The sequence below is a fragment of the Podarcis melisellensis genome (genome assembly GCF_964234715.1).
Source record: "Podarcis melisellensis genome assembly, chromosome: 6".
Lineage (NCBI taxonomy): Eukaryota > Metazoa > Chordata > Lepidosauria > Squamata > Lacertidae > Podarcis > Podarcis melisellensis.
Window position 1 is genome coordinate 25,949,631 of NC_138538.1, and position 16,198 is coordinate 25,965,828.

The window sequence follows — 16,198 nt, forward strand, 5'->3', positions numbered from 1 at the left end:
GCATAGTCTTACAAATGAAATGAATGCCAGCCTAATTGAGTTGGGGAGAGGGGGACTGGAGGCATTCTGACATGACTAGATCCAGAAGTAGAAAACAGGCTATAGGAGTACGTTTGAAGATGGCATAGACAACATCTCCATTTATTATAACAAATGGAGTACATGAAAAAGGTCTTTAGCTCAGCCAACGCATCTAGCACCCACCCCTCTGCATTGCATAAAGCTTTATCCAGATGACTGCCATAAGCACCAAGGCAAAAGTGTGAATCAAACCAGAAGGAATATTACAGCTTTAAAAGAATATATCTATGAACAGTCACTGGATTGACATTCTCTTAATAATTTACATGCCTTAGCACCTTTGCTTGAGGTGTGCTCACCTGATCCCGAAGGAGAAAAGCTGTTTCACTGGAACAACATGAATTACAATTGTTCATTCTCTCTGGGTTGCTTCAAAAGGTTACCATGAATATATGATTGTCATTAAATGTCCATAAAGTTAAGCTTCCAAAGGCATGACAAGCCAGAAGCTATTATTATTAATACATGATGCCTTAGTTTCTTAAATAGATTTCTCTGGGAGCCCATCACCCGCTGCAGCCATTATTATTATTAATGCATTTAGGTTCTTATTTCAGGTATAATGTCTAAGAACTCTGTAACAGCAATAGACTTTTAATAATGATGAAAGGAATAGGCAGCTGTTGAAAAGAGAGGGCCTAGCCAGCAACCCACCCACACAACATGAGTACCTTAAGAATACATGGGGTTGTGGCTGATATTGCAGTCGGGAAGTGTTTACATGGAAGATTTGCTTTGTTTCAATTGGTGCCTTCACTTAAAGATCAAACAAGTGGCTGTTACAGTTTGTGCATCTGCAGATAAGATGTTTTCCTTGGGCCCAAGGGGGGAAAGGGGGCAGAATCAAAAACCAAGAGGAGCAAGAGGCGAAACCTCAAAATGATGCTAAACACCAAATCATTCTAACTTACGGTTCTTATACTGAAAAGCCCAGCATGTTTCATTTGCCTTCTGCCCATTTCACCCACACCGCACAGGACTGTAGGGAGGCTCAGATGTTATTTCAAGCTCCATCTCTCCATAGAACACTTAACTGAAGTTATTTGCTATGCAGGATCCGCCAAAAATTATTTCCCATCTGGGTTGGGGAGAAGGAAAACATTTCAGTGCTTGGAGGCCTTTGATATGTAAACCAAACACTACTGAGATGAAATGGCTTCCTTTTGACTCCAGGGATGATTGCAGGTTCTATACTGCCAACAGTTGTACTTAAGTAGGCTTTGTTTCTCCCCCTGGAGTGAGGAGGATCAAAAAGAAACACCTTTCCCAACATATATTGTCAGCTGGAACAGGAAAATTGGGCACAAAAGACCAGAGCATTTCCAACAATTCATCCCAACAAGCAACAAAAGTGTGCAGTTATTACATCAGGCTTTAATGTAATGCCATTCTGTTTTCTCCTCCTCCTTATTTGTGAACTTGGGTGGCTGTGGTGATACCAGAACCTTCATTAATTTTCTCTTATGTCATAGGAACAAGATACAACTTTCACTCTTATCTCTGTATCATATATATTCTTATGAATTCATTTCCCCCCTTAGTTTGTGATTGCAACTTTAGTTAAGAAATCTTTGGCTCATTGTCTGTATGGCATGCCTTAATATCTTAAACTTTTCTTCTCTAGTTACTTCTGTGTAATGCACCAAGTTATTTTTAAAGGAAATTCATTTTACATATTACGACTTCTTCTGAGAAGACAAATACTTAGCCTGATAGTTTCTTACTTCCAGATTGTATTACAATCCGTTAACTCTCCAGCTGAAAAAGCCAATTTAAATATTTCCCAAGGCCGGAATCTTAGCTAGCATCTTAACTCCTTATGCTTGCCTTTCTTTTTTATTTGATATCCCCCTTGTTGTTGTTTAGTCATGTCTGACTCTTCATGACCCCATGGACCAGAGCACGCCAGGCACTCCTGTCTTCTACTGCCTCCCGCAGTTTGGTCAAACTTATATTAGTAGCTTCGATATCCCCCTACATATGCACATATCATTCTGCTGCACAGCCAAAATATGCATCAGTATATATAGGCTGCTCCATTTTCCTATGCTAAGCCAAATTCATAAAAAAATGGCATGTGTAACCACATTCATTTCTATGGCTATAAAAACAAATCTTCATGGGATGTTCCTGGAGTTGTGCTGGGGACTCCTTCAATGGAAGTTGGCTTGTATTTCTCTTTTCCAAGAACTTTCCATAAGCACTGTTTGTACATGGAGTTGGTCACATAGCATGCCTTGGGACTGGATTTTGCTTTTCATCTTTTGTCCCGTTTTCCCATTCAGTTACTTTATAGTTAAGAAATGTGATAGCTAACACATGCTGACCATTTTGTGCATGTATGTATGCATATATTCATGACAGGAGCAGCTTAAAAGTTGCTAAAAGGAATCTTACCAGCAAAAAGTGATATAAAAGTTTTGAGAAATATCTAATTGTTACAGGAATGCTATCAGATCCTCCCTAAGATTGATTTTAATCCTTGTTAACTAAGTAGCTTAAAAGTGTGTCATCTTCATATCCTAAAATAAGAATCATGAATTAAATATTTTATTCATCAAAGCCATAAATAGGATTTAGCTGCTTTTCATTTTATCAGCATCTCAAGGATCAGTTTAGCATCTTCTAAGCGTCTTTGCAGAATTCTCTTGATCACATTAGTATGAATAAAACTCAGTATTAACTAGTAGAATAGAATGGAGGAATGTAGTGAACTGTAATGAAACTTACCATATAATGCGTAGGAACTGCATCAAAACATCCTTAGTATAACACATTGGCTAAGGAATGAAAAGTGAATGTAAGAAACCACTTTAAAGCAAATCAGATAATTGGAGCATCTAGCTCTCCAGCATTTATGCAATAGTCTGTTTAAATGCTGGGGGGGTGAATGTGATCTGTCACTGAGCTACATCCCTTTTCCACAGACAAGGAATGTCCTATTTCTCCCTGTATTTCAAATTTACTTGTGTGTTTATTTATTTTTGAAACATTTCTATGGTGCCTTTCAGTTTTGTGCTTGCAAAAGCAGCTTACGAGAATTTAAAATTACAGTAGTTAAAAGATGCAGAGAAACACATAACAAGAATGCAAAATGGCAGGGATCCTTTCCTACAAATGTTAGCGACTCCTTTGCAGAAAAGGAGCTTACCCACGTACATAATTGACATAAATTGGTGAGGAATGTCCTCATGATACTAAGGAATCCTTGCAGCAGAAGGAAACACAGAAGCATCAGAGGTCGGTCTTCGACAGTTTTATAGGATAAAAAGAAGCTTTCTACTTCTTTGTTTCAGCTTGGGACCTAAAGAGGGCCACAGAACTGGACTTGGACTCGGAGAACACATGACTTTGAGCTCAATTTCCACACCATAGGGAGTCTAGGAATCTCTGGTGCTGAAATGTGGCAGCAAGGAACAGAGATTTTCCTTGAAGGGCACTTGCTGTCCCCAGAGGATCATCTCAGTGACAACTGCTAATAAAGACTGGCCTCCTCTTTTTTTTTTTTTAAATGTTTTTATTATTTTCTTCCTTAAACAATATTTTCAACAATGCAATAACAAACATAAAACTTTCTGCTTTGCTGAGCATACGACTTCCCTTCAGCAGGTTTTCCACTTTCAAGTCCTGTCTCAAATTTTAGTTCTTTCACTTCTATTATCCACATTGTAGGATTTATTTCAATCCTGCTAGCGTCTTCAGATTTTTGCAATTATGATTCAAATATACAATAAATTTACTCCAGTCCCTTTTAAATTTTTGATCGTCCTGGTCCCAAATCCTGCAGGTCAGTCTGGCCAATTCCACAAAGTCCATCATCATCGCCTGCCACTCTGCAATTGTAGGTACTTCCTGTAACTTCCACTTTGGGACCATTAAAGTTCTCACTGCTGCTGTGGCATACATAAATAGTCTTTGATCTATCTTTGCAATTTCCTCTCCCATCAAACCTAGCAGAAATGCTTCCGGTTTTTTGAGAAAGGTATATCTAAACATCTTTTTTTAGTTCATTATAGATCAATTCTCAAAATGTTTTTTACTTTATCACACGTCCACCACATATGATAAAAGTCTCCGTCTGATTCTTTGCATTTCGAAGACTGGCCTCAGAGTGAATCCTTTCAAGTAGTGAAAGGGACTTGCAACAAAGACACACACCCATTATATGTATGCGTTTAATTACTTCTTTTATTTTTTCTCAAAACAAAACCTCATGTCACCAGCAATGAATATCTTCAGGAAAATTTACGTTAGATGAAGATTTTACACATGTAGTTCAAATTCTAAAACAATTCACCATTAACTTGGCAGTCATTACAGCGCCAAGTGTGTTCATGGCCAAAATCAAAAGAATGAGTTAGAAAGGTTGAAAGCTCTAGAGAGCTTTGAAACTTAACATCCTGACACAATTCAAATGTCTTTTATCAAAGTTGCATGTGTAGCTCTATGTGTTAGATTGATGGGATTTGAAATTGTATGGATATCATTTCAATTGTACACTTGTTTCCTGTGGATAAATGATCTATCACCTTAAGACATATTATTTTCTGGGTTGATGAGATTTGTGACTTTTGGGCAACAGTATCAACAAACTTTTGAGATTCCATCTGAAAAGGACAATTCTCAAATGTATGTAACTTCATCATGCAAATCAAGATATGCAAAAGCCTCGTGCAAAGAACATGAGGAAACTAGGGACATTGAACCAAGTGAAATTAATTGAAAAACATATACATTCTGTTTGAGTATAAATACCAAGGTTAGGTGATACTACAGTTCATAATGAAAAAAACAAAGACACAAAACACATAAAGGAGGATTGTACAATGTGAGTACAAGTTCAATGATCCACCAAAATGTGCATGATTGGAAACATTAATATCTTCCGGATTCACTAGAAGCAGTGAGAGTTTGAAAACTGACTTTAATGAAAGAAAGATTGCACATGTAATTTGTGGACTAAGATTGATTTTCATTTCAGTTTTGATCAGTGGTTTTTTTTCCCTAGAAAAAGAGGTGGGGGTACTCACCATGAGGTTCTTACACTAAGGGCCACACTTTTAATATATCCTCCAAATAAATGCAGTCACAGCTCTGACAGGAATACATGGAAAAAGCAGCCAGCCGTAGAACCATAGAATTTTAGAGGGACCCTGGTTCTGATCATTATTTTTATCTAGGAAGGCAGGTTTTCCTTTACATTTGGAATATATATGCAGCAGAGCATTCTGCAATGTGATGTGAACCTTTATTGCTCAATTTGATGAACAGCTACTTGTACGCCACACATTATGGGGTATTATATACACCCTGAATTTACTGCAATTTGTTATTTCGATATTCCACATTTACTCAAATGTGCTCAGCACAACAGATGGTTTTATAGTCGACTATACCCAGAACTATATTGATCATGTATGATCTCCACATGCTTCTTGGGACTGCTCCATTATGAAAGCAGCTCTTCTGCTGTCAAACAAACAACTGTATAGAAACCTGAGGGAACTTCATAAAGACTTCTGGTACTGTGTGTGTGGGGGGGGAAATTAGTTTGGGTGGATGGTGTATGTGTGTATATGTGTGTGAGAGAGAGATATAGCATCCCTTTAATCTGGCCCTTCTGCTGAGGATAGCCTTCCTAGTTCCACCCACTTGCTAAGTATACAACCAACCACAGAGGTCCTCAAAAGCATGATTTTTTTGGTGGACCTTTTGTTTGTTAAAGTACTAAACAAATACACAGAAATGCATTGAGAAAGTGCTGCTATAGTTTTATACAGATTTCTGCAATCTTGAAACCCACCCCTCTCTATTCAGTTTGTCTGCCCTTTCAAACTTGTAGGCTGAGAATATTCATCCTTAGCTCTATGGCTTCTATTTCAGGTTTAACTTCTATTTTCTGCCAGTATTAATACTTCTTTCCTAGATGTCTATTTGAGAAGTTAGTTATTGCAGAAGTGGGAGGATGAGCTGTGAAAAGGTGTGAAGCATGTAGATCCTGCCTGTGGTTTTGAGATAAATGCACAATCCATATTTTTCTAAGTATGTAGCCAAATCTACCTTGTAGATCCAATCTCTCATCTTTTTTTATTTACTCAATTTCTTTTCACAGCCACTCAAAGTGACTTTCAATAAACAATGCAGCATAATGCAAGCAAGACTCTTCCACTGTAGATTGATAGCTGAAGACTCTTCATATTCTTCTGTTGGTTCTCCACACATCCTCTTAAAGCATCTTCTTTCATTGGCTTTGCTTCTAGCTTCATTTCATTTTGTTTAAATGCCTCCAGATCATGAAAATCCAGTTTTGCCACTGTCATCAGAATTCCCCATGATTTATTAGGAATCTCAAAGGACACAAGAAGCTCCTTTGATATTACAAAATGCTCTTGGACAATTGTTTGAGATGGATGAAATACATTTTATTCAAACGGTCATCTAGTGACCAGTATTTGGAGACATTCATTGAAGGGGTATAAGGCTTTTAAGAGTTCTATGGGCCAGCTGGAAGGTTGGGTAGAATCAGGACAGTGTTTTAAATTTCTGGCAGGCATCTCCCAGCCTGAGAGCTAACAGTTAAGTAGGGATGGAGGAGAAAATCACCGGGTTTGTATTTTAATGAGAATTTACCCAATTAGCACTTCTCAAATTAATACAAAAACCAAAATACAGCTTGCCTTTGAATTTTGTACTTCTGTGAATTATGTAATTCAATTCTCCAATCAGCGCATGCATACAAAACATGTGTCTTAGTGGAAAGAGCATGCAAAATGCATAAATGAGTGAAAACAATGTACAAAAATGCATTCTCCTATGGAAAAACCTCTTGTCAAAATGCATACATTAGGCAAAAGGTGCATATATTTGGAGGAATGTTCACAAATATGTGTACAAATTTTCACAAGGAAAAATGAAGGTGAAAATGGGGTGAACTGAACTTAGGACTAGAACAATGAGAAAATGAGATAAAGCAAAATGAAGTCTTATTAGGTGGACAGAGCAGGTTCATATTCTCCCACTTTCCAGCCATTAAGCTTTGGCAATTCAGATAGTGTTCAGTGATGGTTGGTGTTGGTGATGAGGAGACAGGATAGTTGTTAAAACCCGTGGAATGTGATGTGGGGATGTCAATTTTAATTGTTTTGTAGAAACTAATTAAAATGAACTTTGTCACAAAGAACATGTAAAGTAGAGAAATAAAACTTTTCCATTTCATTTCAGTCATCGCTCAATATTCCATAGTTCTGATATCTACAATACAGAAATTTCATACTATAAGTGTGTGCTGATGGATTATAACAAGTGAGTCTGAGAGCCTAGAAAGCAATAGTAATAGGCCTTAAAACCATCAGATTCCCTATGGAAGGAGGAGCTGTAAAACTATTTGGTTACAAGTCTGCTTGCTGTTTAGTCTCTTATGTCAGTGTGTAACTGTATACCATCTATGAAAAATTTGCCTCATATGCTACATCATACTTGGAATAAGGGTTACATCTTCCTTTCTCTGATGATCTAATGTAGGACTGGTCTTCTGAAATGTTACCATGAAATTGTTGTGGAAAAATGATTTGCCTGGGATATTTCAACAATACTTTTTATTGTCATTATTATTTCCCTTTTTTCTACAACTTCTTAAGGAGCATCTACACAGAATTCCAATGCCGTGGAGCCAGAAAAGCAGGTTGACAACACTGTGAAAATGGCAGGAGTTATAGCTGGCCTTCTGATGTTTGTAATTATCCTTCTGGGAGCAATGCTTACCATCAAGAGAAGGTAAGTTTCTAAGATCTTTAATTTGCTTTGTTTTGGGAATGGTTAATACCTTTTGTTTTAAATTTTCGCACCTTGTTTGAGCATATTTTATGCTCATTTGGGGGAGCAGAGGCATAGATAGGTTAGGGCTGTTGTTTTTCTTAAATGGAGTTTAAGATACATGCCTGAAAAGCTAATCTGCCCTTCATGTGCTCACTGAATATGTGGGAATCACTTCTCTGTGGTTGTATCCCACTGGCTGTGATGCGTGGTGTTTGTATTTCTTGTGAGCACAATTTGATGAGGGCAATGATTTGGGTCTTTCCTGTCTCCATTGACATTTTTCTTTCTGTCATGGTAAGTGACATGGTAAATGTACAAACATATAAGCAAAACAAGAATACAATTGGAAGTCCTGAGTTCTAGACCCAATTCTATCACTTGGCATATCCACACTGCAGACTTATATTGGTGATGTAGTCTATTCCCTCTTCCCTGCAAATTCTGGGAATTGTACTGAAGGCAGCAAGTGTGTGTGCGTGCGTGCGTGTGTGCTTTCTACCAGAGTGCTCAACACTTCACTAAACTGCAATTCCCAGAATTCTTTAGTGGAGCTATTAATAAAACCAATATAAGTTTGTAGTTTAGATAGGGCCATCTTGTACTATCTGAGCAAGTCATTTCACTTAGCTACAAAAGGGAAACAGTGCCTCATGGAGGTGCCCACGAACCTAATTAGCAAACACTTCCACTCTCTCAGATGATAAGTAGCATTTCTGTAAGCGTAGAAACAATGTTATTAAAGCTGAATTTCTTCTGTTTTCATACTGGAATAGTAAATTATGAGGACAAACTTTATTTTCTGATTGTGTAAGTGTTGTGTATAAGTGTATTTAGAGAAGAAGAAATATGCAAAAAAATGAATGTGTATGGCGTTTCCCATCTGACTTCAATATTACAAGCTGTGAAATGTGTGGGATGCTTCAAAAAACTGCCTTTCTATTCTTTTTTGAAGGAGCGGTGCAGTAGACCCAAGGTGATTATTAACCTTCTAAGTGTGGCTTGACTGTGCATGCTCACTGACAGCCATTTCCTCTGGACCGTCCATTCAGATGGACTAAGTTATTAAAAACTTGCCTGGGGAAGAGAGGTTGTCTGAGGATTTGTTTCAACCCATATATGATCTCACCACTTTCTGAAGTCGTTGCTGGCATGTCTTGGGAACAAAGTTATCAAGCAGTTCCATCTTTTTTGCATCTGTATATGCTTTCTATGTGAACCACTGGCTCTCACACTTTGAACCAGCATGGCATGTCAGCTGAGTTTCCTTGCTCTCATTTTATGATCACCACACCTATCACGTACTGTGAAGTAGTGATTCCGTTGAGCTGGTATTTTAAAAGAATGGGGGTTGGGGTTGTCCGTGTTTAACACATGTCATTATTTTGACATTATACTCATATTTCCCAAAGCACAGTTTTAAAGGAAGCCCATAGTTTGCTACATCCCAGCAATGCGATGGTAATGTGAGTTTGCACATGCAAGTAGCTCAGTTTCCCATCTTTAGTCACACTATTTGTAGTGTTGTTGTTTTAATTGTAGGAGTATGACTGCTTGGTAATGATTGTAGCTATATTTGTGTTGTCACTGTGCCGTAAAAGCTGTCCTGGGGCAAACATTATGGCAGGTGTAGCCAATGAGGTACCCCCCCCCCCAATGTTGTCAGACTACAATTCCTACAACCCCTGAGCATTGACTGATGGGAGTTGTAGTTTAACAATGTCTGGGGGGCATCATGTTGGCTACTTATGTGTTATTGTCTCAGGAAAACCATTTCTACAACTTGTTCAATACACTTGTTCCCATTTTCTGTACGCTCATTTCTGAAGAGTTGCATCTTCAGAGTTGCAAAAGCAATCACTCCACCGAGAACCATGAATAAAAGAAATGCTGATGCACTAAAATTGACCTCAGCTTCCATTTGCTTCAGTAAATGTTGAAGATGCTTAGAAACTCTTAAGATAATATCTGCAAATACGACTTTGTACATTAGGATTAGGACATTCTTCTGTATCCTGCATTCATTTTCTTGTATTCATGTTTAAAATTCAGCCTCGTGTGTTCTGAATCCCTTATACTCTTCTGCCTCTTTAGCAGCTTTTATAATCCATGAGAGGGAAAAAGAATAATCCCCTTTATTGTGAAAAGGAAATTTAACAAGAGTCCTGTGTGTTTGTCAGGTTACTAGAGCTTTTGAAATCTGATAACATCTTCCTGTGCTCTTGTTTATTGTCTCAAATTTGTCTTCATTCATGTGAAGGAAAATACCATTTCCCCCCTTTTGATAGGATTCTGGGAGTTTGTACTTTTCATATCTGGAACTTCCAAACCTTAATAGAATGTAAAGAGGCTGGAACAAAATTACAAATAACAAAGAGATTATATTTTTCTGCTACTTCTGTTTTACATTTTTAGTACAAATTTGGCAAGTATACTAAGCTAATAACGGTACAATGCTGGTTAATATTAATTCAAAAATTGGGGAGATCAATTAATTCCCTCTGATTTTAATAGTTTTAATGAGTGACAAAGCACCACAAACCATGCTTTATCCAAATAACATATTTCATATTGATTTGTTATAACTTACCTTTTTGTTTTTTGTTTTGCTCTAAACTCCTAGAGACATCATATGTGTGTTAAATTGCCTTCTGCTATAATCCTTAACAACATTCACTATTACCATTGACAAATGTATGTAAAAGATCTATATTAGGGCATGGTTTTTAAATGGATGCAGGTTCCATTTATTTCAGTGGAATTTGTTTCTATGTGAGATTATTTATGATCAGTAGTAGGGTTAAATTGCAAGTTCAAGTGCAGAATTTAAAGTGGTTAATGGACTTGGTTTCAGTTTCTGCTGAGTTTTCCAATATATGGTATCTTATGTCTACAGAAACTCCACTGAGAGTCTTGTTTAAAGAACTGCAAGCGCACATTGCTCATTGGAATGTTCTCCTGGACGCGCACCCAAATGTGGATGTTCTCCATTCATTTATAAATATGGCTGCTGTCCACTGCTTCAATACAATGTACATTTAAATGTACATTTCCCTATAGCATATCCCATTCGTAAACACCTTCACAAGAGTTAACACATCTAGCTGCTTCCCACCCCTGATAAAAATTAAATCAGATAAAAACTGAATGTTGTAAAAGTGCGCATCTGCTGAACTTCTGCGTCCACAATGGAAGTTTCCATTTCTCAATTACTTTACAGCATTCCTTTCCTTAGCATATATTTGTCACCAACAGATCACTCTAACACAAGCTGTAAGGTGCTTAGTTACTAATATCAAGTTGTGATATGCTTATAACTACTGCGAATAAAGGCATTGCGTGGACAGGCGGAGTCCCCAGATCCCGCGCGGTCTCCCCGTCATGTGGAATAACGACTCAAGACAACGTGCTATGGGATTAAATTGGCCACAACTTTATTAAATTTCAAATGTGGGTAGACCTTGGCTCAGGCATTGGGCGTTCTCCCTCCCCAGTCCCCAGCCGGGGACCTAGGGAGCATCAGGGCTATCCAGTGTGTGTGGGGGGGGATGGGCCGGCTCTGGAGAACATATGTTCAAGCAGAGATAGCCGCCCCCGTAACGCCACCACCGCAGGGTAGAGCAATGACGACCTCTCGGCATACGGTCAAAGCCTCCCTTCAGAAAACCCCTTTAACGGGGAACCCTGGTATCGCCGCCGCAAAGAGGAAGATGGACAAAAGGATTCCGCCCAAAGCCTGATACCGCCAAAGTTGTGACGTTTTGCTACGGGAAAGGCGAAACCTGCCAATGCAGGGAAATTCCTTTCTGGCCCTTTAACAGCGACCTTAACGTAGCAGCGCCCGCATACCTGTGTAGAAAAGTTAACCTGCAAAACCTGTGAGGAAAATTAACCTGCAACATAAGACATTGACTGAGGGTGGGTAGGGTGGGAGAAGCTCTGGAGCCAAGTGAGAATTCCCAGGTAAGATCCTCCCTCCTTTGTGTGGGCAGGTAATCCCTCCCCTACCTGGCCTGGTCTCCTTGGCAACTCTTCCCCCAGGTGGGATTGGACAACTGACTGAGGTAGGTGGAGACCTCCAGGTATCCCACCTGAGGGAAGGCAAAGCCAAGCCTATGCTGTTGGAGCCGCTCCAGATCTAGGGGCTGCACGCGTCCATGCAAAGGGCGTCCCCCGTTTTAAGCGGGGAGCGGTCATTGTTGTTTGATTTACAGAGGTCAGTTAGAGTATCTGGTTACCAAATTTTACTACAGTGTGTTGCATAATAATTTCCGTAAACTAAAGTGGTCTCCTAAATGAAGACTTTGAAGCATCCTAAACATTTTTAAACATTGGACAGGACATGAAGTCCATTTGTTAATTCACCCTGTGCTTCTAAATTACCATGTACTGTTCCACATTTCTCAGTAATGATATTCATGCCTCCAAAGCTGATTTAGAAAGTTGATGAATGGCAGAGTTATAGCGCATCCCATTATTTCCAGCTATATAGAAGATGTAAATATATTGTTGAGCTAGGTTATCAAGCAGAGTTAAAAACCCAGTGATTCCACAGCTAAACGAAGATTTGAAATCTGGCCACAAAGTCAGCCATCAGCATTCCTAATTGTTTTGCACTCACCCTCATTTTGAATGTTCGATTCAACTGAAAATGGGGAAAGCTAACATTCTTTCACAACTACCAAATCAACATGATTTTCAGAATTCCAGAAATCTTCCTTTAACTTGTAAACCAAAGGCACTTAATTGATGCTGTGCAAAACCAGTCTCAGAAAATTCCGAAGCAAGCTTTAGAAAGTAAAGGCTGTTGTACCAGAAAGTCTGGTCCAGCCTAGACTTTTAAAGCAGACAGTACTCATACCATCTTATTGTTATACAAACAAATTTGTGAGAAGCCCCGTTCCATGCCCAATAAGCATGGAACGCCTTTGCCAGGTGGCACTGTGGCCCATAGATTGCCACAGTGCAAGGTTTTGCCCATTATCTTCTCTGTGTGATGGGCTCATGGGGAAAAGCTGTCCCACAAGCCCTTGCTAAAGTGGGGAGGGGAGCCATTTTGCTCTGAGAGCTTCCTGCCCACCCACCCTCAGGTTGGAGCCTTGACTGAGCAATTTTGGGTCATTGGTTGACAGGGACTGAAAGGATTTTTTTTGGCATTTGGTTGGGGTTTCTTTTCGCCTTTCCCTCAGTGAAATTATAACTTTCCTTTGTTAGGCGGAAGAACATTGTTTGTATGAGGGTGGAAATGACATTGGTCAGGATCAGCTTAGTATGGGGAGGGGGCCATAAGTGGCCTGATGGAAGGATTGACCATGGCAGACCCAAGTGTGAGTTTGGTATCTGCCTGGTTGGAATCTTTAGCCTGGTCCCCCAGTGAGACCTTGCTTGCTTGGCTTGTACCATGACAAGGTTCAACACTGGCTGACTCCCATCATACAGATTCAGAGCAATGCAAACCCAGCAGATCCATTCCATCAACATGGGGCTTTTGGAATGCTGAACTCATCCTGACACCCAATGCCATGACAACCCTTGCCCTGCCTGTTAATAAATATTTAGCCTGATTTTATCCCATCACCGTTGTACAGTCTGCTTATTTTGCTGCTCTCGTGGGTCACATAATACTCCTGCCTGAGCAACATCCACTATATATTTTGGAAGGTTAACTGTTTGTCTGTTCGCTGTACATTTAAATACCTCTTGAGATATCATAACCAGATTTTGCATGAAGGTATCAAGGAGCAGGATTTAATTTATCTTTGGATACAGTTGGTTGCCATTTTGAATCAAGATTGTGAAACGAACCCTTTGGAACTGTGCTGATTTTAGCCACTGATTTCAGAACTGCACTATTTTTTAATTATTATTATTTCTCAGAATCCCAAGCAACATTGGATATAATATATTATAGACTTTAAGAAAACTATGGTAGGGCTTCTCAGCTGAATGAGCCAAAGTGCTTTAATCTAGTTCAATTGGTTCCAGTCTGTACAATATAGATCAGTCTTTCCGATCCTAGCTCCTTTCAGATGTTTGGGACTACACTATTTGGATTTGGGTTCAAATAAATGCATCTATGTCAATTAAAAGTCAGAAACATGTTTGGAAATAGAACAGGGAAGGGGAGAAAATAGCAAGTGTTATTCTCTGTCCCACAGATTGCTGACCACAAGTGTACAGCCAGCATTGTCCTCTAAGGTCAAAGCCGTATCTGAGTTTCATTCATCTTCAACTTATTTGTATGAAAGCCTTTTTTCCAGGGGAATCTGTGTTCCCAGTGTTGTTGGACTAAAACTCCCACCATCCCTCCCCATTGGGCATGCTGGCTGAAGCTGGTGCGGGGCAGAATCCAAAATTTCCAGAGGGCACCAGACCAGTGAAGGTTGTTAAAGATATTAAACTGTACATAAGTATGGACTCAAAATAGGACCCTCTTCTGCACTAAACCAGTTGATGCCCTCAACAAATTAATATTAAATCTGTTCATCCGATCATTTTGATCTGAAGTTGCACAATAGGATCATAGAGTCAAACTGAGAGATGCATTTGCCTCATGTATCTTATTTTAAAGCTAATGCAGATTAAACTACAATGAGATGAGAAACTATCCAAAATATTGATGGACTGGAACAATCTGTATAATAAATGGACTATTTCTTTTTTAAAACGGCAACTCCTAAATACATAATTTTAAAATAAAGATTAGTCCTTACATTATACAAAAAGAAAAAAGCAACCATATGTGTCTTAGCTACATTGTACTCAGACTTCCATAATAATCTCTTAGCCCACAGAGAAGCTAGTATGAGATTCTCTTGCTTTTCAAGGCAATGAGGCAGAAAAGTAGTGATTTAATTAGACAAACTTGAGGCACTACCTTCAGACATCAGAGTGACATCTGCTCATGGCCCAGGGCATTATAACTGATCAGTAATAGACACATCTGATTTTTCTGAATGTAGCATTTGCTATCCAAATGGGGGAAACAATGGCATTGTGGGATTGTATAAGGAGAAAATGTTTCAGGGTGAAAAAGACACACTGCCAGAAGAAGTAAACATGACTGAAATTAGGGATGGGTGAACAGTCAAAGATTCCATCTAACTGACGTAAACTCACTCAGTTTGAAATACTTCTTAAGAGCTTACAATTACCTTCAAAAAATAAGATTCAGGTAGTGAATGTCAGGTAGTGTTGGTCTGGCGCAGTCAAAAAACATTAAAAAACTGTCCAGTAGCACCTTAGAGACCAACTAAGTTTGTTCTGGTTATAAGCTTTCATGTGTATGCACACTTCTTCAGATACGAAAGCTTATACCCAGAGCAAACTTAGTTGGTCTCTAAGGTGCTACTGGACAATTTTATATATATATATATATATTTAAAAAATTAAGGCTGACCCTTGTTCAATATTAGTGCCTCAAATCTGTTTGGCGGCACTATTTATCTCTTATCAGCTATCTATCTTGCCTTTCCAAAGGAGCCAAACAAAACATTTAAATATGTAAACAATCCAAAATATTTGAAAACAATCAAATATCCTCATCGCTAGTGATTCTAGGGTTGTTAGGAGCAGTGCATTTCAGCCATAAAATGCCTAGGTCAACAGGAATGTACAGTGGTACCTCCGGTTGTGGACGGGATCCGTTCTGGAGCTTCAGTCAAATCCCTAGGTTTCTGCAACCTGAGGACCCCTTCTGTGCATGTGCGTGCGGCAGTATCCAGTAAAATACTTCCGGGTTTGCCGCTTTCGCATCCCAAAGTTTACGTAACCAGAGGGTTACGCAACCAGAGGTACTACTGTATTTGGTTTCCTTTGAATGTTGATAATGAGGAATGCATCTGCATCTTACTAAGTGGGGAGATGCTACTGAGAAGGTCCTTTCATGAGTCGGCACCACAAACAGGGTCTCTCATACCAACACTTGGGAGTGACTAAGGCACCCCAGTCAGATGGGCAGAGTACAAACAATAAAATTATTGTTGTTGTTGTTGTTGTTGTTGTTGTTGTTGTTGTTATTAAACACATTGTCCTAGATGCTCATCTGGTCACCCCTAAGATATCTTCCACTGAAATGTTTGTTGACCAGAGCAAGCTGCCTTCACAGAACTCTCCAGGCCTATCACCCATGAAGATCAGCAAAAGTCAGTGTCGGTTGGAATGTCCTGCCTATCTGGACTGCAGGCATCAGAAATGCTAAACAGTAATCCCCCTTATCACTAAAGTAAGATTTAAATGGGCAAAGCCAAGTGGCTTAACTCCTGTACTTTCGAAGCCTGTGATGGTTATCCATTATGTGTAATCC

General features: G+C 39.1%; 1 protein-coding gene across 17 annotated transcripts in view; it reads left to right on the forward strand.

Moving 5' to 3' along the window:
* PTPRT (protein tyrosine phosphatase receptor type T) overlaps positions 1 to 16,198 on the forward strand; it is a 591,983-nt gene that overhangs the window by 489,455 nt on the left and 86,330 nt on the right. For 9 of the 17 annotated variants that reach the window (XM_081916631.1, XM_081916634.1, XM_081916630.1 and 6 more), the window contains one exon: positions 7,719 to 7,854. In XM_081916631.1, the coding sequence (XP_081772757.1) occupies positions 7,719 to 7,854 (136 nt within the window). Of the gene's footprint in view, positions 1 to 7,718; positions 7,855 to 8,848; positions 8,870 to 16,198 lie in introns of all 17 variants that reach the window. The other 8 variants (XM_081916619.1, XM_081916633.1, XM_081916621.1 and 5 more) reach the window with 1 other exon arrangement.